The 24,514-nt window shown below is 49.2% G+C and overlaps 1 protein-coding gene across 2 annotated transcripts; it reads left to right on the forward strand.

Annotated features, from left to right (window-relative positions):
• The first annotated feature begins 321 nt into the window (after nt 1-321).
• mxi1 (max interactor 1, dimerization protein) lies at nt 322-24,301 on the forward strand. 2 transcript variants are annotated; one of them, XM_037471338.2, is made up of 6 exons: nt 322-695; nt 3,050-3,152; nt 6,369-6,398; nt 20,032-20,146; nt 20,557-20,755; nt 21,260-24,301. In XM_037471338.2, the coding sequence occupies exons 1-6, from the start codon at nt 467-469 to the stop codon at nt 21,421-21,423; spliced, it is 840 nt and encodes a 279-aa protein (XP_037327235.2). In that variant the 5' UTR covers nt 322-466; the 3' UTR covers nt 21,424-24,301. The 2 variants fall into 2 exon arrangements, with proteins under 2 accessions (XP_037327235.2, XP_037327236.2); XM_037471339.2 differs by lacking the exon at nt 322-695 and adding an exon at nt 2,192-2,774.
• Nucleotides 24,302-24,514: the final 213 nt, after the last annotated feature.

Raw genomic sequence — 24,514 nt, forward strand, 5'->3', positions numbered from 1 at the left:
ATTAATACGACTTTGAGCATTAAGTCGCCTGCTATCATTGGGCCACATTGCATTCACTAAAACAAATCAATACATCCAACTCAGGTTGTTTATCAAATAGAATCTTAAATCGTGTCATCGTGATGTCACATTGACACGTTGAATGGTCCTGTTTATTTGTTTGGTTGTATTTTATCCTGTATGGCAGGATATAACAGACAAGTGGATCATCCGGCGGGCACAGGGACCATGCAGACTCCTCAGCCAAAGGGAGGGAGGGGGGGAGGGGGGGGGCGGGCTCTCGTTTTCCCATGCACCACCATCCACTGACATTGGCCGCTGCTCCACATTAAGCAGCCCGCATTCAGAAAGAGAGAAAAAGAGGAACCATCTGACAAGAGCAGCATCCACTGGTAGCAGCCTCACTGCCCAACGCGCTCAGCACGTCTCGGAGCCACGCGAACTAAACGGGGGGGGGGGTGAAGAAATGGCCCAAAGTGACATGCAGAGGGCAACTTTGAAGAGTGAGGAGTTATTTTTTGATTCCGAGGCGTCCCTGTTGGATCAGCAAGATTTCGACATGTCTAGTTGCCCTTACAATGACGTCTTCAACTCCAAAGACTCCCACATGGAGCAGATCAACACTTTTCTGAAAAACGTGCAAGTTTTGCTGGAAGCTGCACAGTTTCTGGAGAGCGCCGAGAAGAAGGACGGAAGTGAGTTTTTTTTTTTTTAAATCTTTTATGTGCTGCGTTTGCTCCTTTGTCGTTTGCCTCGGAATTTCAGGAAAACAAGACATTCATTTTCAATAGTCTCAGACAACAAAGGGCCGAGTTGATTCAACTAAGCACAGCTACCTGCTAAGGGCACAGCCCGGCCCAGACTAATATCACTGATATTTACCTTGGAATCGTAGGAGAGAATAATAGGCTCTAAGCTTTCATCGGTTTCCGGACGATTTGTATGTGCATTACCTGCATGTTTGTGCACTGTGGATTATTGCTTTGCGGCTGTACAACAGTCCTCTCGGGGAGGTGTTGTGTGTTTTTCCAGCAGCGCAGATAAAGTTATACGACATGACGATTGAGTGCGTGGGTGTGCGTGTTGGCAACCACTTCGATTTGATCAATCTGGCCACATTGCAGCGCCCTCCAACTCCGTTTAGGATGATGTCATTGTGTCCGCAGACTAGATCGAAAAAACACGTAACTGTGTATCGTTGTAACGCAAAGGTGAATCGGACACACATAAAGATTGATACGTTTCTCTGCGCTGTTTAATTCTTATTTTATCTTATTTTTTATAACTTATTTAAACCCTTGATATAATGCTAATTTAAAGTGGCGTCTCGATGTGGCTTTTCGTTTGGGGCTGCTGTGCAGACATGCTGAGCATATGGGCTTATGCGCAAGATCTAAATTATAGTAATATAATTTCAATGTTACGTGGCGATTTGGCAGCAGCAGATCGCAGGAGCCCAGCTCTTTTCTCGTTGTTTGCTTCCTGCTAATTGTGGGCGTGGCCCGATGGTTTCCACATGGCGCAAAGCTCCTCTGCGGTTGGTCAGGGGCGAGCTCAACCCTCTACGCCTGTCAAAGCCATCGGCCAATTAGGTGCCCGGTCGCCAGTGACGTCATGTGTTGCTGGGCCTGGCTTCAGTCGGCAGGTACACCCCTATGGGCTCGGTGGATCATGGGATTTGTAGGAAACTTTTCTTTGGCAGAACGAGAGAGGAGCCTGGGTGAAGTTGAGCGGAAATAATGGCACTAAATTAGTATTTGTGTGTGTCAGTAACACATCGCATACCCGTTCTAAGTGATCCATTAATGTGTTGGTCTAAATTCGAAATGTCATAGTAGCCAATGAATAATTGTCACAGTCTACCTATTTCAGGCCTGTAATCTAGGATAACGGTCAATATTTAATTATTATTTGACCATATTCATTTCAACAGCGTCAGTAACCTCTAGTAAACTTTTCGTTGTTATTCAATATTAATCACATTATTTAAATAATATATTTTGACCTGTGCAACGTGCCACAGATGTATTTAATCATTACACTGGCCTGCCATAGTTACAGGTTGATCATGATATAATAACAGATGCTTTCTTACTTGATAAATTGCAATAAGGGCCTAACGAATTGTTAAAATAACGTATATTCAGCAAGTTTGACAGCTTTTTTAAAAGCTCTGAAAGACTCCGTTTCCCAGAATGCACCGGGTAGGACCGGCCTCTCCACTGCCATGTCCCCGCCTCTCAGCTGTGCGGCTAGGTAAACAAACAGGAGAGAGGAGGAGAGGAGGAGAGCAGCAGCAGCAGCAGCAGCAGGAGGCACTTTGCTCGCTCTGGGCTCCCTCGGGGGATTTTTATATTGTTTCTAACGTTTTTTGTAAGCATTTAAAATCGTGTTTCCTAGGAACTTTTAATACTTGTATACTTGATATTTTCTTATGACAAAAACCTGGCAAGGATCGGCTGTAGCTTGCCAGCTTGGGAACACTGGAATTCTCCCCTCCTCTCCCTTCGACAAAGGCTGCAGATGAGCAACCGAAGACCAACATAACAACGCGACGTTTTGAAGTGTCACGCGGGGGCCGTAAAAAACCGATGCGCTCTCTGACCTGCGTATTTGCAAACAAAAACGATTTTTGTTGCCAAGCTAACGTTAGCCTGAAGAGAGCCTAGCCGACGCCAACGGCCGCCCGCCCGCGGAAAGAATGACGGCCGTTCAGCTAATAAACGTCCAGCGGTTGTTGGAAGCTGCGGAGTATCTAGAGAGGAGAGAAAGAGGTAACTGCACATTCAAATGTGTGCGAGACGTGGGTCGAGCTGTCCGCGTTCCGTTGACTGGCTTTTGGAAAGTGGCCAACGGCACGCACCAAAAATAGAACCGCAGAACGTCTTCACAAACGCAACCAGCCACATGTGCGTGGCGTTACGTTCACTTGATTCTGAAGGATTTTTTTTTGGTGTTGATGGTTTAAAAAAAAAAAAAAGAAAAAGAAAAGAAAAGTGCCCAAACTCGCTAGCGAGCTAACTGCTAACCACACATGTTCTTTCAACAGAGTGCGAGCACGGGTACGCTTCAACGTTGCCTTCAAGTCCGAGCACAAACTACCAGAGGCAAAGGAAGTTCCGAAATAAGAAGTGTAGCAGTAACCACAATAGGTAAGACACGTCTCTTCTCCATCCGGGTCTTCGTTTTGGAAAACCAGCGAGCTGTCACAGTAAGGGAGGGGGGGGGCAGGCAGGCAGCCTTTTGCATCTTTTCTGTTTTAAAACGTTTTGCATGGATGTTTGCTAAACTGGAGAGGTGTTTAGTACAGAGGTGCACCGCACCGTCCACACCGCTGTCTGCTGCCTTGGGGGAGGGGGGAGAGTGAGGGGGGGGGGGGGGGGGGGGCGCAACTGTTAGCTTTTCATCAGCTGATTGTCAAACGGACTGCAGGGGCTGAGGTTAGGGATCGTGGTGTAAAAGCGAAACGAAAGTGGCCCAGGTTGCGATGCATAATTCTCCAGAAAACCACCAAGCTTCTGCTTTATTTTAAATTTAGTGATTCTTTAGATTTCGGTCTATTCTGTTCATTTTCTGGCATATTATTTCTACACTCTGGTGGGGGGGGGAGAGATTTTTGCTTTTCACCCTAATGGGAGAAACTGCTATTTATGGCCCATGTTGTTTGCAGCCTCTCCAAAGGTGAACATAGGGATTCCTTTTCACAATTTATTCTGTTCAGGTTATTTGTGTGTTAAACTTGTTTTATATCGTTTTAAAGAAACGCATATTGGTATGCATACTGGTGTTTCCGCCTCCACAATATAAACCCACAGCTTTATTATCATAAAGCTGTGGGTTCTGAAGCTTATGGTTCATCGTCTATTCTATTGTGCAGCTAGATGTAACACTGTCTGATAATCACATCATCAGCTGCTTGAGCTCTTGTCAAGCACAATGCTCTCACTAATGAAAGCAACTCGCTTTTAATAATACACAAAAATCTCAAGTTAAGACTCATTGGTATTGTGTTTTTTTTTTTTTACTTGGTGCTAGGCCGCTTACATTAATCTCTACATTGACGGTCATGCATCTAATGCAGGCCCCGCTCTCTCTCTCTCTCTCTCTCTCTCTCTCTCTCCCTGAGCCTTTTATTATTAATGTAAGAGCGAGCCACAAACAGGAAGTGCGCATTACTCATCAAGAGCTCGGAACGCTGCCTGCTAGTTCTGCATGGCAACAGTGCTGATCTGATATAGGTCTGTTGTCATAAAGCCCCCAAAGAGTTGCTCCGAATATGAACATTTCTCATGAGTACACACTTTGAAACAATATCGTCTCCAATGGCAAAAGGAAATGACTGTTCGAGTGTCCGCAGAGACGTATTCACATCTCGCTCGGTGAGAGAACACTATTAAGCATTTAACACTATTCCTCAGCCATGTGTCGTGGTGCCGTGCATTGCATTCCCACTGGACCTGCACACCGTGAAAACCTACCAAACGGCGTTATTTCATTCATCACTGCTGCTGTATGGGTCACTGATTGGGCTCATGGCTTCGTCTGAAGCGGTGTCGGAAATACAGCAGGAAGAAATCCTGATGCTTGCTTTAAATCCACAAACTTCTGAAAGAAAACACCTACAACTGAGAACTGCATCATCCTCTCTGTGTGGGCTTGACAAAAAAAATTTGCCAAACAATGGTGTTTAAGTGAGATCATACAGTGCCTGCACCTCAGTTATAAAAAATGTTTTTATCATTCCTTATTGAAGCTTACATTACATTTCTTCTTTCAAATCTGATAACCTATTGATTTAAATAACTGTAACAGTACATTTCTTTTAACCCAGTGTGCTATCTGGTACCGGCCTGGTCCAGCTATAAAGTAGCCGTACCTTCTCCGTAGCGCGTTGAGGCTTAAAGCGATGGGCTTATCTGACTCTGTCCTCGCTTGCCTACATACCGTTTATAACAGGGTTGCTTTATCTCATTGACCCACTCTGTGTGTACATGCACGCACAGACACACACACACACGCATGCCAAAGTGAGCGTGCTGCAGTTGTGTCTGTGTGTGGCCTTGAGCCAGTTTACAATCTGTATCGCATTGTTGTGGAGCTGGAGACACGGAGACGTCTGATTCAGGCGACGGGGGGGAAGCCGTTTGTGATGACGGAAGACGATGGCAGAGCAGGCCGACTTCCATGGATCTCTCCGAATGAGAGGCCATGCTAAGATGAAGTGTGTGTGTGTGTGTGTCGTTTGGACCAGGGCGGTCCTAAGGCCTCTCCCATTTTTAAGATTAACAGATGGTGTACGTGACATCAGCATTCCCCTGAAATAGACTTCCAGTTCCAAAGTCCTTTATCTGTGTGGGGTAAAAAAAATGATTTGGGCTTTTGCCCAACGGTCTTCATCACTGCCTGGATTATCATCTCCTTTCAAAACCGTTGGCCACAGCTTCAACAGAACCCCCAAAATACATTTTGAAGCGATTCACCTGGCTACACACCTTTCTACGTCAAATGGAATGTACCGGACGTCTAGTCTTGGTCACCCAACTACGTGAAATGATGTTTATTAAAACAGATTTGGTCTGAGGCAGGGCCCTTTTTACACTGACTTGCACTGCGCCGTCCTTCTGATCCCTCTGCACCATCTTCCTCCACCTTTCTTATCTCCCGTGTTTCCTGCTTCCATGTTGAGAAGGCAGACCTCTTTTTTTTCTGGCAGCGCGGTGTTAAAAGAAGAAGAAGAAGTAGGCAACAGAGGAAAGCGTAGAGCAGTATTGATAACTCTCAGTACAGAGTGCTGTGTACATGACTCAGGAGCGCTTTAGTCCACCATCTCCCCACCCCCTCACCTCCAACTCCTAATACCTGCCCCCCCCCCCCACCCCCACTCTCCTTCCCTGCGGCGAGCTGGAGTGCAGTTTGTGTGGATGAGAACTTCCTCCCTACAGTGTGCTGCCACACAAAGAGACACATAGGGACCAGCTGATTCCCTTTACATTATTAACAGAGCTCTGAACCGTGACTGCTGCTGCGTGCGGGAGTCTGTGCACGCGCACACACACACACACACACACACAGTTGTGCATTATTGAGGAAGAGGCTGAATAAAGCCGCGGTGAATGCCTGGCTGTCACATTGACGTTTCTTGATGTAAAGGCTCCAGTGCCCTGGGGCTGGACCTGCTCTCATATGGGATTAATTAATAAATCTATAGTGTAAGTCAGACAAGTTAACTCACTGTGCCTCTCCCAGCCCCTGCTTGTCTGGCTCATATAGACATGCTCTTTGTATCCTGACTTAATTTCCACCATTCAGAGTGCTTTTCCCAACATTTGCTCTTCATTTGACAGTGTTTATTTTTGTGTTCTTTGCAGGTCCACACACAACGAGCTGGAGAAGAACCGGTAAGTCGGCCCTACGTTTTCCTCAAAACATTTGACTTTCAAATCACACGGCGCGTGCATACCTTGCACCGACATGTAAACAAGTCCCTCATGTTCTAGTTTGTGCCCCACAATGTTTCTTTGTCGCTTTTGCCCTTCCACACGGAAGCTCTTTCTTTTAAACAGGTTTTCAGATATTAAACTAATAGGTCACCTAGTTGTGTTAAGCTAACAGCATTTGCTTCTATCCTCCGCTCAACTTTTATGTTGAGTTATGCAACAGTATGGTTGCCGGGCTGCGGGCATCGAGTTACTGTGGCAGGGCGAGGGTGAATGCAGACAGACCTGGCGCTCAAGTCACAAGTTCAGAGCTTGTTTGGGTGCAAAGATGCTTTTAAAAGAATGCTTTTAGAGGAAGGAACAATGCCAGCCTTATACCTGAACAAAAAGTCCTTTCAGTAGCTTTGCAGCTTGTTGGTGACTCTGTTCAAAGTTCTATCTCCGCATTCCCGATAGTATCTACAGTGGAAGAAGTGTGGTGCGTTCAAGGACACCTTACTTCTCTTGACGGGTCGCCACGCCGTCTTGCGAGGCAGCGTCAGAAGCCCTTATCAGATTGAGTTCACCTCCCGCATTGGATGCTTGCTGTTCTTCACGCTCCGTGACTCTGTCAAGTCCCGACAGGTGTTCTTCGACTCGGCAAATAAGAGCGGCTAGACTGGCAGGATACGTGGTGAGTGGAGAAAAGAAGCTTGCCTTTCATTTCATTATCTGCAGTGCGAACAATGAAAGGATGTGGGAGGCTGGATCCATTCAGCGTAATTACACATCAGCTTGGCCTGTTTTTCTCACCATTTTCATAAAAGGGTGGCAACATTGGAAGGAGATGCGTCCATTGAGTTAAATATAGATGAGAGTTTATGTGTCGTCCTCATACGAGATGGCACACAGGGCCAGCCGGTCGGTACTTTGCAGCAGCTTCTTGCGTTTTGTGCGTTCTCCTGTATTCCACCCACGCCAATACATTTCAGAAAGGAAGGCTGGCTCAAATGTTGGTGAGGGCTTTTTTTTTTTTCGTCACTCATCCCACACTGACGCAGACAGGAACTTTGTAGAACGGCCTGTTCCTCTGGCCATTTATGGGCCTCAGTCATCTCTGCCAACCGGAGCCTGCAGTATGGCAGGACAGAAGGGATCACTGCTGGCTTGGTGCAGCACTGAATTCTGGGTACTGCAGGGATATGAAACATTAGATGGATCATTTTATCAAGTGAAATGTTCTATCTAATGTTTCTGGTGTAAAAAAAAAAAGGGGTTTGCCAGGAGAAGGGTTTTTTTTGTTTTTAGGGAGCGTTGCATCATCCCTGTCACCCTGGTGCTGGCTCCTGCTTGCTGTTCCGTACAGACTCTGACGGAGAGGTGCAGCCCAGCGGAGCAGGATGGGAACAGTACGTTCTGTAATTTAGGAATCCCGATACCGCCCAACCCCCTCTGTTCTCCATCGTCAGCTCAACGCATCATGGGTGGTGTTGTTCCTTTTTAGTACTGAACAGTGCGGCAAAGAAAGAAGGTCAAAATTGAAACTCACCGCCCCCCTTTTTATATTATTTGCCGGCAGTTAATCCAATTCCCACCTAAGAACATGCCTCGATGTAAGCTGCTTGCACGAGGCGCAGCTGTGTGTCGGGCCTGCGGCGTGGTTCTAGTACAGCAGCTCCTTCTATTGTCCCACAGGTATCAACCTGGTGGATCAGACGTTATGCCCTGCATGGCGGCCGCGTGCGCCGATAATCTCCCCGTCGAGACGCCGCGGACCGAAATGTGCAAACATTCCAGATGTTCACATCTGTGCGGCGGGGCCAGATAACACGGCGACTCTCCCCCGCGTTGATCATGTGCCTCCTAAAGGCCCTCCTTCTCTTCCTGAAGTGGCTTCTAAGTCCGTGCATTGCTTTGATCTCACCGCCATCTGCCGTTAGTCCTTTTTGTCTTAAACACGTTGATACTAAATTCCCCGGTTAGGGTCAGTTTGAAGATCCTTGTCTGTGTAAAAGAGAAATTACACTTTTCTTCATGGCCCAGGGTTTAGTCTGTTGTTATTCTTCCTCTGCCCTGTTGGATGCTCTGTTTATGGGTAATCAATACAGCAGGCATTTACTAGCTACAATAAGTACTGTCGCTTAACATTCACCCTCCTCTTCCTCCGCAACCTCTTCATTTGAATATTGTTCATATGGGATCCAGGCCGGCTTTTATTACACACGGCAAATTATTTTTCCCCAGTGCCCGACAGTGGAAGCAATAATAGCGTCGTGGGGGGGGGGGGGGGGGGGGGTTACGAGGAGAGTTGTGCAACGCTTTTCAGTGTGTGTGTGTGTGTGTGTGTGTGTGTGTGGAATATTAAAGAAGCTCATTCTTGCCCATTAGGGGCATTTGGGAGGAAGGCCAGTCGTCCTTGGGTGGCATGTAAGCAGCATCCATGAGGTCCCCTCTCTGGGGATTGGTTTTGCCTCAGTGATGTGAAGTGGTGGATGAAGATGGTTGCACTTCTCTTACCATCACATTTGGATGAACTCGACTGTCATTGTTTTTTTGTTTTCGGATGGTTCTTGGACTGCAAAGTGCATGAGATCGTCATATTATACGGTGCAATGTTTTTTTGTATCTTACTCTTATTTAGCTTTAAAATATCCTTTAATGTTCTTGTTACAACCACAGGCCATGTTTTAGTTACATGTACTCCAGGCAATAGAACTCGCCACTGACTTGGTGTCACATATTCAAATGCCACACCGCTCCGAAGGGATGGAAGCCCTTAGTGTGTTTCCTCTGTTCCTTTTATCGGGGGGGGGGGAGGGGGGGGGGGGGGCTATGCACTCAGTGCAGTTGCTCCAGCCTTGAGGTTGGATGAGCAGTCAAACATGAATAAGCCTGGGCTGCATTTTCTCTGCCTGTGCCGCTGCTCATTGAAGAAAGCCAAACTGCTTGAGCAGTCTTTCTGTTGTCTTCCCAGTGAGTGCATGCTATTCTCAGGCTCCGCTGCAGGGCCTACAACTGGGACCATTTGTTCTGACCGACGTGACGACATGTAAGCTTTTCTTGGCTCGGCCAAAGCAGCTTAAGGGACTTGATCTTTGGTCCGGTGAGCCCAGCTGCAGCATGCACACACGTGCATGGGAACGCCAAACCCACAGCACCGCGACTTGTCCACAAGAGCCTAGCTTGGCTTAGCCTTAGCCACCCACGGTGTCAGAGGAGCAGGAAGTAAATGACAGGCTGATGGGATGAGTGCAGGGATCGGGCCAAACACACCTGACTAAGGGAAGCCTTCAGCAGCACGCAAACCAGATCTGCACTCCCAATGTGTCAGGGTGAGTGTCCCTGACCTGTAATTAACAACGAGACACACACGCCAGTATCGGGGTGGGGATAACGCAAACATGCGGTCAGATGGTGACAAGTTGTTGCCATAATCGAGCCTCCTTTACGACCAGCGTGGCAGCTGCCCCGACGGGATCGTGGTACGGGCTTGGACTCAAGTTGGCTCTTAAGGTGGTGGAACTACCTGGTTTGCAACGGTGTACTTTGCACGCCACTAAAAGCACCTCCTCCCTTCAGCCGAGACGAGATACTGCTCTTTCCTAACCGCGTGGGGGGGGGGGGGGGGGGTGAGGAGGAGTGCGTTATCCTGCATCGATCGGCCGTTCTGTCACAACCCACCTGCTCGGGTTGCAGAGGTTTTTTCGGGGATTGGCATCGTCTCGACGTCTCTTTAGAGAAACTGAAACAATTCATTCGCCCACCAAGTGTTTTCTTAAGAGCCACATCGGACCCGAGCTCTCCTAAAAGATGACAAAGACTTTTAGGACAAGATTAACACTCCCTGCTGCAGCTTCGTCCGTGCCAAATGGAACAACATCCGTCACATGTATTGGAACTCTCCAATCAACAAACGCATATGCAAACAATCAAATGTGATATTTGGGATTGATGCCTAGTGGGAGCTTTGATGCACAGAGTGCAGACGTTCACTCTACTGTGGAAACACCCCGACATTCCCGTCCCGTTGCTGTCAGATGTTAGCGGACGGTGTGAAGTCAGGCGCCCTGACCTTTGCGACCCTCCGCTCGCGTCGTTCGCAGCGGCGCCTTCGTGTTGTGCCCTTATCCTGCGAAAGTGCATCTGCATAGCATTCCGCGGGAGGACAGTGTTCCAGTGTAACCAAACGGAACAGGGCCGGAAGGGCACACGGGCCGAGTCAGCAGGTTTAAACAGGGGCCCGATTTAGTTTGCAATGACGGAACACTTTCAGTGATCTTGTTTGTGGTTGTTCACACAAATCAACTTCAAAGCGGGGACTGTGTGTCCGTCCAGGCTGTACTGCAACGTTCACCAAAGTGTTCATTTCCTCCCACATGGTGTGCTGTTCAACCTGTTCCATTATGGTCCTGCGCTTGTTGATGAGCCCACTTTGGCTCAAACGGATGAGTCTGCGGTAACGTGCTGTTCCTGGAAAAAAAACTAAAAATTCCCGTTCTTCCTCCCCCCCCCCTTCCCTGAGGAACTCGTCACGTTAGCAGCCGAGCTAACTCAACCTGTACCTTAAGGAGGAAGAGAGATAGAAAGCAAGGGGGGGGGGGACTAGATGCTTGATAAAAACAGGAGGACTCAATCAGGCTAAATCTGAGTGTGGTGTCTATTTTTAGCCGTACAGCTGGGGAAAAGCGGGGAAACACCACTGCCTTCCGACCAATCACAGAGGTTGGCGTTTCACCAATGAGAGCAGCGAGATGAAGGAGCAGCGAAACGAGTCTCCACCCCCCCCGAGGCTCCACAGCAGCTACCTCGCAATCCTCTCCCATCAGCGTGTGCACCAAATGTCGTTATTGGTGTCAAAAACTGACCTCGGCGTCCTTTGTGCCAACTGGGTTAAGAGACTTAGCGAGTTTAACCTAAGCACGTGAGAAAGGGAGTGTGTGTGTGTGTGTGTATATATATAAAAATATGCGCATTCAATCCACAGCTGGAAAGAGGATGTGGTCTGATAAGGTAACCCCCCCCCCCCCCGCCCAACTCCCCTGAGCCAACATCTGGCTAGATCCCTGTGGCTTTGCACCAGGCCAGTTTTGGGAACCAGGCCATATTGAAGTTTTAATCCAAAGCTTTCGCCCTTAACCCTCGAGCCACACATGGCTAAAGGGCGAAGTGAGGGGCCGGGTGTCGAGATGGGGGCGAGATGTCCGAAGCAAGCTGTTAAGAGTCAAGTCACATAATCAGGCATTTTTAAAGCAGATTGTGGGGTATTCAGCAAAGGGCGCCTTAAGGCCAACGCGCGGCGTCCTCCTCACTCCCCCTCTGCGGCCGCCATCCCTCTCGTTGACTCCTCCCCTTTTGTCTCCAGCCCTCTTTCTTTTCTTTTTCTTTTCTTTCCCTCCCGAGCTCCGTGAGCAGATTAAAAGGCAGCGCGCGCGTGTGAACTAATCCGCGTGTTGGTGATGGCCGTTCGGCCCCAGAGCCTCTGGGGCCCCGCTGCACGGCTATCGTATCCCGCCCTCCGCTCCAATGAGCTGTGCGCGTGTGTACGTGTGCACGTGTGTGTCGATGGCTGCTGCAGCTTGAAGTGGGCGAGCTCCTCTTTCATCCATCGGTTTTCGTCCTCCACGCGTCCTCTGCACTTTCCCCGCGCGCGGCGGATGCCGTCTGCGGCGTGCGGTGGCATCGCCGGGTCGGGTCCGCCCGGTAATCGAAAGCGTTCCGCTGTATTTACCACTTGTGGCCTCGGGATTGGTTGAGCGGGGACGGGGGGGGTGGGTTCGTGCCACCAGCCATTTGCATTTGCCAGTTTTCCAGTGTGGTTTCAGCCCCAAATCCACAAGCTGTTTTTACATCGGAAAGTCTCCCTCTCTCTCCTCCGCACACGCTGGATCTTTTTTTGGGGGGGGGGGGGGGGGGATTGAGGTCACCACTGCCTGAATGCTCAGAAATATATCAAAGTCCCTCTCCCACCCACATGCAGCAATACCTTTTCACACCCCTCTCATTTATTTTTCCTTCGCCTGCCATCTAAGCAGAACACGGGGCCACAGTCCCCATCATAATTGTTTGAGTCCTCAAGCGAGAAAGCGTGTGGGAGAAAAATGAGCATTCTCTTCATTCCTCAGCTCCGTTGGTTGCACTTAACAAATGGCTGTCAGTTTGGAGTCTTAGTACCCCCCCCCCCCCCCCCCCTCCCCCCCCCCCCGCTAGTAGATGCTAGCAATTAGGCTGCAGGCATTTTCATTCTTCTGAGGCGCATCCAGAGGAGTCGAGCTGCTGGTGTTAAAGTATCTATCAATCCACAGCAGCCCCATGAGCACTTGGCCGCTGTGGGAAACGAACCGCTGCTGGTTGACTGTATGTTTTGTTCACTTGACGTAAACCTGGCGAGTTGACTCAAACGCTGGGCCCCCGAACTCGACAGAAGCGAGCGGATGTGGTGAGCAAAGCCGGCTGAACTCCGGGCTTGTGGCCCGCGGTCAGTTTCTGGGCAGATTACGCAGACGGAACACGCCCCTTTTCCTCCCCCACCCCGCGTCTCACTCATCTCGCGCAGACCCTCCGCATCCATCCCATCTGTCCGTGTTTCACAGAGGAGATGAGGGATGCGTCAGTCTGCTGTAGGGCAAAGATCGCTTTGATCTTGTGTGTGCACGTAGAAACGTAACGGACAAAATCAAACTTTGAGCACACCGGCTCCGCTGCAGCCTTTTCGTATTTGCCTCCAAGTCCCAAAGGTTAGTCCTATGGTCCAACTAACCGGTGGGCATTCTTGACCCGTGCCAAGCGCCACGTGCTCAAAAACAAAACGTTTTTCAACATGAAGGGAATCCCAGAACTTCTCCATGCACATGCTGTGCTATTCAACATAAGACGCAGTCTTCGTGTGCGTTTGTCATTTCCTGAACGTGCCATTTATAGCTCGGATAATAAGGCTGCGATTGGCCAAAGCACACACAGCGGGCGCCGTTTGTTCAGCAGCCTGTTGGCTCTTTGATGACGGCTCCGGCAGGCGAGTTTCCTCTATTTAAAAGAAAAGAACCTGTCAGTCAGGTGCCACTGTCTGTGTGGGTAGGCATGTGACCCTGGCTGCAAAGCGGTCATGTGAGAGGGGGGAGAATGATGACACCCCCACCACACACACACACACACACACACACACACACACACACACACACACACACACACACACACACACAATGAAAGCGGGACATGGGAGGGATAAAAACCAGAGAAACCTAGAAGAGGCATCTTCAGCAGGAGAAAAGCAGCCTGCCCTTTGTGTTAACTCAGCCATTCAGCAAACAAAGGTAGTGAGCAAACACACAAGTCTGTTGTGTAGCATGAGTAGTGCTCATGTGTTAATGCACCTTTCAGGATCGTTCTGCTGGTCAATCAACGTAATTCCAACGCAAGTCTTTGTGTTCCACTGCTGAGGTAAAAAAAAATAACAAAATGTGCAGTAAAATACTTTTTTGTCCGTCATCCACCGAATCGCCCCGAGTGATTTATTAATGATTTATCATCCTATAATATGCGTTCCTGGGGAACATATGCATGGGCTACCTTGTGCCCCCCCCCCCCCCCACACACCCCCAGATATTGTAGATCAGCCTCCGCAGCGCGTGCATCGGCGCGCCACGTGTTCACGCGCACTTGCTTCCGTACGCAGGATCCGGGAGACAGAGCCTCGCATCCCATTCGCCATGGCAACCGGCCCGCACCACTACAGCCACCCGGCAGGTCACGCTTGCTATTTTTAACCACGCGATAATGGATTCGCGAGGTTTTTTTGGAAAATAACGCTCAACGCATTGAAAGAAAAACGTCCAAATGTCCAAACGTGCCCAAATGTTTGTGTTTGATTTCATTACCCCCCCCCCCCCCCCCCACCACCACCACACAGAGAGAGTGTTTGCTGTTGATAGATGCAGCGCTCGGTGGACGAGGCTTAGTCTGCTTTAAAACGAGGCCTTGCATCACAAAATACTCGAATCGCTCCAACGCCCTTTGACACCGCCGTGAATCCTGATGTGTGGTTGGTTTTGGTGAGCTTCGACCATCGAGGAAGGAGATGGGCAGTGGAGGAATGTGTACGTTTTAGCGGGGCGGGGTTTTCTCGCTAAGAGGGCCCCGTGTAATGATGTCTTAATTCCCTTTTGCATGTCAATCCGGGAGATTTACCGATGAGAGTCATTGGTGATGTGTAATTAGTGTAACTGGTTGAAGGGTCAAATGTCCTCCCCCCTTTGCTCACATAGAAGTAGGTCAAATTGTGTGTGTGTGTGTGTGTGTGTGTGTGTGTGTGTGTGTGTGTGTGTGTGTGTGTGTGTGTGTGTGTTAAATGGGTTTGAGAGAGTGCAATATCTGGCCTGGAAATCTGATCCTCCCGTTTTTTAAGAGCACATCCAGTCATTATGTCAGACATCTTGGATGGCCTGAGAAGTTATCCATCATTTATGTATTCACACGTTTGGAATCTAGGGCAGCCTTGTTGTATTTTCTCTCCGTTGCTTGGACTAATGCGGTTGGTTTCGGGAGGACGTCGGATGAAGCGGAAGCGCAGGCTCTAGTTCTATTGTCGGTGCTGTTTTCAGCTGCTTTGGCTTTTTGAAAAGAGGAAACGTACGATTCCGTCCGTGGCCGCTCTTCAGGCCCAGGTGCTCTTTTATTCCCGTTTATTTTTATCCCAGACAATGAACACTCGCATGAATATGCATTTTCCCGTCTTCTTCTGCTCAGCCCTTTCCCCTCTCAATACTCCCACCCATGAGGAAACGCCAGGCGTCACATTTGCACAAACTTCCAACAGACGCGTGTGATAAGTGAGGCTTTGTGTTACTGAAATACAACAGAGAGCCGGGTCGTCTCCACAGCAGTAACACAGAGCTCCTGAGCAAGTGCATGATGTCTATTGCAATTAAGTGAGCAAAACAAAAATGTGGATGCTGAGAAAAAAAACGAAAAAGAAACATCCCACGAAGTAACCTGAGGACCACGCGGCCTTTGGGGCCCGTACACACAGTCAGTGGAAACCATGCAGCTGGGTTTGAGAGAGCTGTCAGTCTCTCTGAACAATACTCTCGCGCTTGTCTTTCTTGCATCAGCACGCCAGCGTCACTGGAGTATTTATCAGCAGTATGCCGCGCCGTCGCCGTGATGGAATCACAGTCGCTGTCATTACACGCGTTTCATGTCGCACGAGGCTTTGATCAGGGAGCGATCGGATATCGCAACGCGCACAAAGGTGCGTTTGTGTGTGTCCGTGCGTGCGTGTGCGTGCGAGAACGATCCAAGGACGAGGAAGGTTGAGTGCAGCGCTGACGAGAGACGTATGTATGATGTGGGTTGTGTAAGAGCTGTGGGCAGCGCTCCCATCCACCGACAGGAAGGGCTTCAAAGAGCTCCATTTTTCTATTTTTTTCTCTAAAAGGCCTCCGCTTTGGAGGCACCACGACGCGTCTGGAGAACAAGCGAGGCGGCGAGGAAAAGCCCCGCATAAAGGTTTCTCAGTGTTGCTCGTGAGGCAGAGCTTTGCATTTGTTGGTGCAGATGAAGGTTGGACTTAGGACGCGGTTCATGGGGGGACGGGGCGGAGGGAGGAGGGAGGACGGGGAGGGAAGGTGTGGTGCGGTGCGGTGACCCGGGGGCCGGCTGGCTGCTCACTCGCATGTCAAAGCCAAAAGACAGAGTTCCCCGCCTGCGTTCCCATCTGGGGCCCACACACACACACACACACACACACACACACACACGTACTTGAGCATGAAAGAAGCATACGTCCGCACACACACCGGTCGAGTGGAAGCGCCCCTTTGTCTCAGGAGGGGGGGGGGGGGGGGGGGGGGGCGCCGGCTGTGTCTGTGGTGAGCTTGCAGGTGGTGCCTCAAGGATTTTGCATACTTTTAATTCTAATAATTTCTGTATATCTAATCTAATATCTGAAAAACTTTTTTTGGCCTCGATCCGTTTTTGCAGGAAATTTGAATAAATGCAATTAATATTATTATATTATTATTATGTTTTATGCACCAGATTGTTTGTATTTTGTGTATACCGATAAAAAAAAAATTCAAATCTAAGCTCTAGCTGAGCTATGAAAATGCAGTGATGTAATAAATAAAGTGACGACATCAAAAGTCTTCTTATACAACTGCACACATTAACGTTTCCAGGTAACTCATGGCAGATCAGCAGCAGGTTCCAATGTGGTTTTCTTTGAATAGCCGGTCACATTATCAGTCGACCCGTATTCAGACCCACAGAAGCTCACTTCCTCCCTCACCAGGGAGAGAGCGTGGGTTTCCAGAGGCTGTTTGCCGAGGTGCATCTACAATGCACAACGCCATAGTTTCATTGGGTTTATTATCTGCTTGTAATCCCAGGAATCTCCCACAGCGAAATACCACGAAAAAGCAGGCTTTTCCCCCCCGCGTTGTCTTGTTGTCGGCGAGGGATTGGATGTCCCTGCTGTGCGTGACAGTTTAGAGCGCACGTCCTGGTAGCAACTGGCCACGTGTTACGTAATCCCCTACGGATGAAGAGCCTCCCATTCAGGCAACCTACAGTTCTCTGTGCCATTCATTAGACACTGGGAATACAAAAGGCAACGGCCCTCCCCCCCCTATTTGTCTGCATTGGGGAGATTTTAATATATGTTCCTTTGATGTGCTCCTTTGTCCCTGTTGTTGACCTTTTCAACCCGGTCTCTGGTCAGGTTCCCTTCATTCATTGAGGTCGTGGCTTTGGATGTTGAGATTGGTCTTTTTCACGTTTTAATGATCACTGCATAATTCTTTTTATAACGGAGCTAAAGCGAGCTAACTAATAGCGCAGCATCAGGCTTGCTTTTAGCTCATAGAAATGCCTACAGCTAAGGAGCTCTCCTCTCCTCTCTCCTGGGGGCAACTTAACCCCCCCCCCCCCGATGAAAGCAACGCCACACGAGCACCGACGCCGCCTGTCACCCTGTGATGTCACAACCTCCCACCTAACTTCGTCGGGGTTAGCGCCTGAGGACGTGGAGTCACGGGGGTGCGCACGGCAAATCCACGGCTGTTTAAGTAACAAGCAGCAGTCTTCTATAAGAACTCGGGGGGGGGGGGGGGGGGGGGGACAGTAAGCCCTGTGGCTCTACGCGGGGCGGCCCAGCCACAGGAGGGCCGAGGCACGCAGGTATTAGTGGTCACGAGCCGCCACTCATATCGTAAGCTGCAAGTGGCTTAAGCTCTCAGGCCGTGGGTCCACACGATAAACGGGCCTTCTGAGGGATTAGGGCCCCGTCTGTGGGGCCTCGCCGGTAGCTGGTAGCGCTTGAACTTTAACCCTTCAGGGAGACAGTAAGCGATAGTGCTGCTGCTGCAGATAAAGCCGTCTCCTCCATTATCTTTAGTTGCAGGAGGTCATAATGTTGTTTTTTCTCTGCCCAGAACGAGTTCTGAAATACTGGTTGTTTAACCAATTACCACCGCGTGTCACACACACACACACACACACACACACACACACACACACACTGTCCCTCCCGGCACCACCGCCGCAGAGCACACGGTGCACGCAGAGATTACGTTTCTCATGTTCTGTCTCCCCACGAGAGGCGCGCTGTAGCATACGCGCTGCTGTCAGAGGTCACGCGGTACTGAAAGTAGCTCCTTTGATTATGTTTCATCACAAAGTGGCAGGTCGTCACACTCCATATTTGGGAGGTTTTCAGATATGCTAGATATGCGTTGTCCGTGCGGTCGGCGTGGCCCTTGCTTCCTCCCCCCACATTCATCATGTCAGTCTGGATCAGGGAGAGGAGTAGGAGGGAGGGAGGGAGGAAGATGGACGGGAGGGGTTGTACGTGCGGGTTATCTCAGGCCGTTTTAACGTTGATGGGGGGGGGGGGGGGGGGGGGCTCTCCCGTGTCTGGCGTGTGTTAACGCGACGCCAGTAGACACACGGGGCAGAACCACCAAGACCAGCGAGTCCCGCTCTCCCCCTCACATCCTTTACCCGTTCTCTATCAGGCACCCCCCCTCCGCTGCCTCCACCCAACCCCCATGCACCACAAAAATATCTGGGTTTGTGACTCAGGAAAATGTAAGAACGTACAATATGTTCTTCCAGTGATCGCAGGCAGAGACCCGTTTACTGATGGGTACGTCGGCAGTAGGGCTTTTTTCTTCTTTTTTTTACATGTAATGTGAAATAGATTTGTGTCCGCTCTAACTGCAGCTGCTCAATAAATAATGTATGGGCCTCTCAGCAATGCTGAAACGTGGCCTACTTCATTTGTTAATGGTTTTACAGCAAGCGTGGCAAGTTGGGAGATGAAATGCCTGGTATTTGATGATCGTATTCTGAATTACTTTGTTGGGTCCAAATGAGAATGAATGAGACTGATGTTCTGCCGTGTGTCCTCTCTGTAGCACCACGATGACGTCTCCCAGGAGGAGCTGACTAGACCATCACAATAGAAAGTGATTAATTGTGTGTGTGTGTGTGTGTGTGTGTGTGTGTGCGTGTGTGCGTGTGTGTGTGTGTGTGTGGGGGGGGGGGGTTCAGGCGAGGCCAACGCAGATAGACATATCACAGAAAAAAAGCAGAAGTGGACTCTCTGCCGTAATCAGAACTGAATACAAAGACTGATGACCTGATCCGGACGGATCATCATTACAAACTCCCCGCCTGCGTATGTGTGCAGCGAGTTAAGTGCCACGTGAGGCCCCCCCCTTTCCAGTCCGCCGGACCCACTCTCCCCGTTTGGAGGTTGTTCCCCTGGCGTGGTCCTATCACTGCCGTCCGAGCTGAGCGCGTGCAGATGTAGCTCAGTGGTCACATGTCTCCACCGGTCAGACCGCATACATGAGGGCCGCTGGCCTACACTCGGTTCTGTGATCTGGTGCCCTGGGCTCGTCTCCTTTGGGCCCCCCCAGAGATTTGTTCCTGAGGTCCTGCGTGGCTCCGTTGACTCTTAATGGGTGTCTCCACTCTTCTCCCCACCCCCCCCCCCGCCCCCCAGGCTACCTGAGAGGGCTGCTCCTGGTAATGCGGCGCTGATTGGGTTATAACCACAATTATCACCCCGTACTTCTTAAGTGGGAGCCATTAGCAGGATAGATAGTACCCCTGGCATGTCTGCAGTCCTGGACTAAGGGACTGTCAGGATGATGGAGAGCAGAGCCGAGCGGGGTCCGGGAAATGCCATTACACCCCCGCCCCCCCCCCCGCCCCCACACACACACACACACACACACTCATCTAGACCTGTTTGTAATGTAGGCGAGAGGAGAAACTAAAGCTGGGCGCAATAGATAGTTTGGTCCCTAGGAGTACACGAGACGTGACTCATAGCAGCCTGCTGTGTTGTGTGAACTACCAGCTGAGAACTTGTCCCAAAGTAAGAATACAATGAGTCTTAATGAGTCTTAATGCGTCTTAATGAGTCTTAATGCGTCTTAATGCGTCTGCATGACAAGGCAATAGAACGCGAAGGATCCTTTTAAAAGATGCTCAGAACCCTGTCGGCTTCAAACACTTTTAAGAAGCTTCGGACCTTTTGATATATTACGATTCCATTTGTTCTTGTGTCTAATCATTCCCTTTTCTCTTTCTTTCTTTCCTTCTTGTGCAGACGAGCTCACCTGCGGCTCTGTCTGGAGAGGTTGAAGGCCCTCATACCCCTGGGACCCGACTGCAACCGCCACACCACCCTGGGCCTGCTCAACAAAGCCAAAGCACATATAAAGGTGAAGGATGGGAGGCTGAATGTGAACCACGTGCCGAAGCAGGAGTTAAGCAAACACAACACCAAACCATTGGTGACACCTGAAGACACAGAGAGTAGAACCAGACCTCAATGCATTGCTCCAGTGACAAGTGGACCTAATGGCATTTTGGTGCTGAGACAAATGAATCCTTGGATTGTCATATTTGTTCTGACCGGTTCTGCTAGATTGGATCACTCTTTATATGTAATTAATGTGCTGCTGCTGAGGCTCCTGACAGAACTGGCGGCCCGTCTTCCTCTCTCAACCAACCTGCACCCACTTCTCTCACTTCCCTTTGTGGACGCCCTGTTTTTGTTATTTTCATGTGTCTCCTACACACCGCCCCCCCAGGGATCGTGTGGCTCATCGTTTCTCTTTCTTCTGACCAGAAACTTGAAGAGGCGGACAGGAAGAGCCAGTACCAGCTGGATTCTTTGGAGCGGGAGCAGAGGCACCTCCACCGCCAGCTGGAGCTGCTGAGGGGAGGCAGCGGTGCTGTAGCCCAAGGCAGCCCGGGGGAGGGGGAGAGGATCCGCATGGACAGCGTGGGCTCCACCCTCTGCTCCGACCGCTCCGACTCTGACCAAGGTGAGCTCTACACAAAATATATATATCTCTCTATTGGCTAGAGGCCATCAACCCCTCCCCCTGCATCCCAGCTAATGGTAAATGGACTGTACTTACAGCACTTTTCTAGTCTTCTGACCACTCAGAGCACTTTAACACTACATGACATCATTCAGCCATTCATACCCATTCATACACTGATGACAGGACCTACCATACACAGTGGCACCTGCCCATCAGTCACTAACATTCACACACTGTAGTCACAGCTAGAGGAGCAATGCTGGGGTCAAGTGTCTTGCCCAAGGACACATTGACAGGGTTCAGACCAACAACCCTCTGATTGGAGGACGCGCTCCCCACTCACCCACAGGCGCCTAATTTGACACGTTTTACTTTAAATGAAGCCTAAATTGACTATAACGTGCTTTACTATGAATAACACATTGTGACAGTTAGATTTTGTTCTAATGTTTAAACATTAAAGAGTACTTCTCCCCCCCTCCCCCCCCCCCCCGCCTGCAGAGGAGATCGAGGTGGACGTGGAAAGCACGGAGTTCTCCCATGGAGAGCTGGACAGTGTGAGCACAGCCAGCACCAGCGACCTGGACGACCACAGCAGCCTGCAGAGCATGGGCAGCGACGAGGGCTACTCCTCCTGCAGTGTCAAACTTGCCTTCTCCTCCTAAAGCCCCACCCCCACGCCCCCCGCCGCCGCCGCCAAACCTCTCCCGTCCTCCCATCCGTTGGTCCATCCAGCCAATGCCTACGCCCCCACACGCCCAGTCGCTCCCAAGCTAACAGCATTCCTGTCGGTCCTGCCTCTGAGCACCCCCCGCCCTTCCCCCAGACCCCCCCCCCCCCCTCTCTCTCTCTCTCCTCCAGCTCCAACCGTTTAGTTCCCGTCCTCTCCTCCTGATCCGTTGGAGGAGCTCTGACCGACAGCAGGAACCCAAACGCAGCGACGGGAAAACTGCCGGTTGGTTTTAATCTTTCAGTCAAAGGAAGATCAGAGACTTGGTTCAAATGACAAAATGAAAGGAAAAACATATCCTCTTGATTTTAAAACCCACACGATGAAATTAATCATTTTTACTTCTTTTATTTTCTCAACTTGTCATATGTCTGACATTTTGAAAGAGGCACAACCCCTGATTTGATTCAAAATGCACTTAAATTCACACGATGTTGAAATAATTCAGTTTCTTTTTGGTTCTGTTGGTGTGTGTGTGTGTGTGGGGGGGGGGGGGGGGGGTGAATGAATGACAGTCCCATGTAACCCTTTTTAACTTCCTGGTGTTGGGTCTAGATAAACAGGAGCACATCTGATCTGGACTATAATCAACAGTGTGGGTGAACTTTGCTACATCAACACAGCTCGACCCCCCCCCCCCCCCCCCCCCCCGAGCCCTGCACTGAGTCCTTGTCTTATTGTGTTTTCATCGCCTCTGCTCAAAAAAGCAGACGCCTTGAGCTCATAACGGTGCTATTGTGAAACAGACCCACTCAGATGCGCCACCACTGAGACACAAAGTGTTGGAGGAGAACCACCACCAAGAGAAAACACAACAACAACAACAACATTCCTGTCGGATGTGGGGGCTCAGTTCATTTTCACGGTAGAAATGGTAACCCGCGTGTCTTTGTTGTGGTTTCCCTCCCACTCGACAAGCAGCTACACAACAAGCTGTCCTGCACTTGCCTACTTTAGAGCTGTCCATAGAAACGGCACCAAAACCCAACGGCGACGATGAAAGTCCAAACGACAGCCATCTTTGGATCGGACGTCCCTCCTCTTTCCAGCAGTAAGAAGCAATAAGTCAGTTTGAAAATCCTCCTCCTCTCTCTCTCTCTCCTCCCCTAAAGACTGTGTTACCGTCCAAAAAGCAGATTTATTTTTTGTTTCTGTTTTGTATATAGAAATAGCTTAATGAATTAAACCTTAAAAAGGAGATTTAAAAAAACAAAAACAAGTTAGAGCTCATGGATAGAACTATTGCCTCCGTTGCTGTTTGACCTGTGTTTATCGTGTGTTTTAAATTCCATTTTTGGAAGGACTTTACCCTCTTTAGACTGGCTGTGGATGGGTAATAAACACTATTAGTTTGGCTCAGTTTGCAGGTGGAAACCTTTTTTAAGTCACTCATCCTGCTGCTGCGCTGATAAGAAAAAGGAAAGTTACTCTTTAATGTGATTTAAAAAAAAAAACAATAGAGCAACTTGCCTTCCTGTTGTGGATAATCGACCCATTATGACTTTTGATGAGTTTATGTGGCACTCTTTATATTTATTTGACTTATTTTCTCTCCTGTTTATAATATTCATGAACGGGGGGGGGTCTTTGTATTTGGCATTCCACTGGTGGTCAGGTGATCTGAAGAGAAGTGTGGGGGGGCAAGAAAGCTGGTTGTATAAATGTCAACCTTCAACTCCACTGGCATTAAGAATTGCACTTCAGCCACAGGTCTCTGTATTTGTTTTCATTTTATTTTCACTTTCCTTTCCCTCATGGATCCCACATGAATCCTTTTGTATGTGAAAGAAAAAAAATATATAACACCTCCCTTTTTAAATATTTATTTCTAAAGAAGACGAGCTGTGGGGAAAAAGAAGTTAACTTATTTTGGTTCTGTCTTACTTTACTCCTCTTTTTGATGCTTATATATTCCTCATTCCTTATTTTAAGAATTGTATATTTGATGGCTTATTGTCGATGTTTTGGGGGGTGGGGGGGTGGGAGGGGATATGAAATGTAGCCATTTTGTTTTTTTGTTTTTCGGATATTTTATTCAATGGACACTTGAAATGTAATTGGCCCCTGAGCTGCTCCTAGTGCTGAGCCCCCGCCTGTCTAGAGTCGCCTTGTCCGGAGCTGCGCCCCCCCCTCAAACAACACGCTATGCCCTTATCACAAACTCTAACCCAAAACAACCAGGTGGGCCATCCGCAGCCCCGTGTGGTAGGAGGTGAAACATTATTCTGCCAGGTTGTGTTTGGGTCAGTACTGAAAGGGCCCGGGGGGGGGAGGGGGTGACCTCTGCACAAGGCTTATCAATAGCCAAGACTTTACTGGCAAATACTGAGCCAGCTACTACACAATTAAAGGGGTCTCAAACTCCACTTTCCTCTGTTGGAAGGATTCTAGTCTCTATTAGACTTAGTTGACAAAATGTGTCTTACATTTACAATCCAATGCCTCCAACTGAGGATTCAAAGAAACAATAAAGAAACAGAACAAATACTTTGGTTTTTCCTCTGAAGGACATCAGTAAGTGTGGAGTTTGACATGCACGCTCTTCACAGAGCTGTGTTGAGGTCTTGAGGACTTGGCACTGATTCAGAAAGTCATCGTTTCTTTTGCTTGATCATATGAGGAAAAAAAAGAATATGCCAAAACCACCTCAGAACACCTCAGTGTCCTCTCTCTCTTCATCTCTCTCTGAGGGAAAGTTTACATGTATTCTTCCCCTGTTTGAGTTCTAAACCTTTGTTTTCATCTTCATACGTTGGTTTTATGAACCCGCACAGCTGACAGGAATAAAAGGGTCCGGGTTTGACCGCAAAGTCCACGAGACGTTTTGTACTGCATTGGGACAATTGTGAAAGTGTCTGTGGCCTCCTTCTGTCGCCTCATGTGGAAAACCAAGCTGATCTTTACCCCCCGTGTGTGTGTGTGTGTGTGTGTGTGTGTGTGTGTGTGTTCGGGCTGATCCCCACCTGCTGCTCGGTAAACATCAGACGTCTGGGCGGTGTTTGAGTGAATGCTCACAAAAAAAAAAA

The sequence above is a fragment of the Pungitius pungitius genome, chromosome 9 (genome assembly GCF_949316345.1).
Source record: "Pungitius pungitius chromosome 9, fPunPun2.1, whole genome shotgun sequence".
Lineage (NCBI taxonomy): Eukaryota > Metazoa > Chordata > Actinopteri > Perciformes > Gasterosteidae > Pungitius > Pungitius pungitius.

Excerpts from the sequence above, each read along its gene's own strand:
- mxi1 (XM_037471338.2), top strand. The coding sequence starts at position 467 with ATGGCCCAAAGTGACATGCAGAGGGCAACTTTGAAGAGTGAGGAGTTA. Across the intron at positions 3,153-6,368 it reads TGTAGCAGTAACCACAATAG|GTCCACACACAACGAGCTGG; the intron begins GTAAGACACGTC and ends TGTTCTTTGCAG. Across the intron at positions 20,756-21,259 it reads CCGCTCCGACTCTGACCAAG|AGGAGATCGAGGTGGACGTG; the intron begins GTGAGCTCTACA and ends CCCCGCCTGCAG.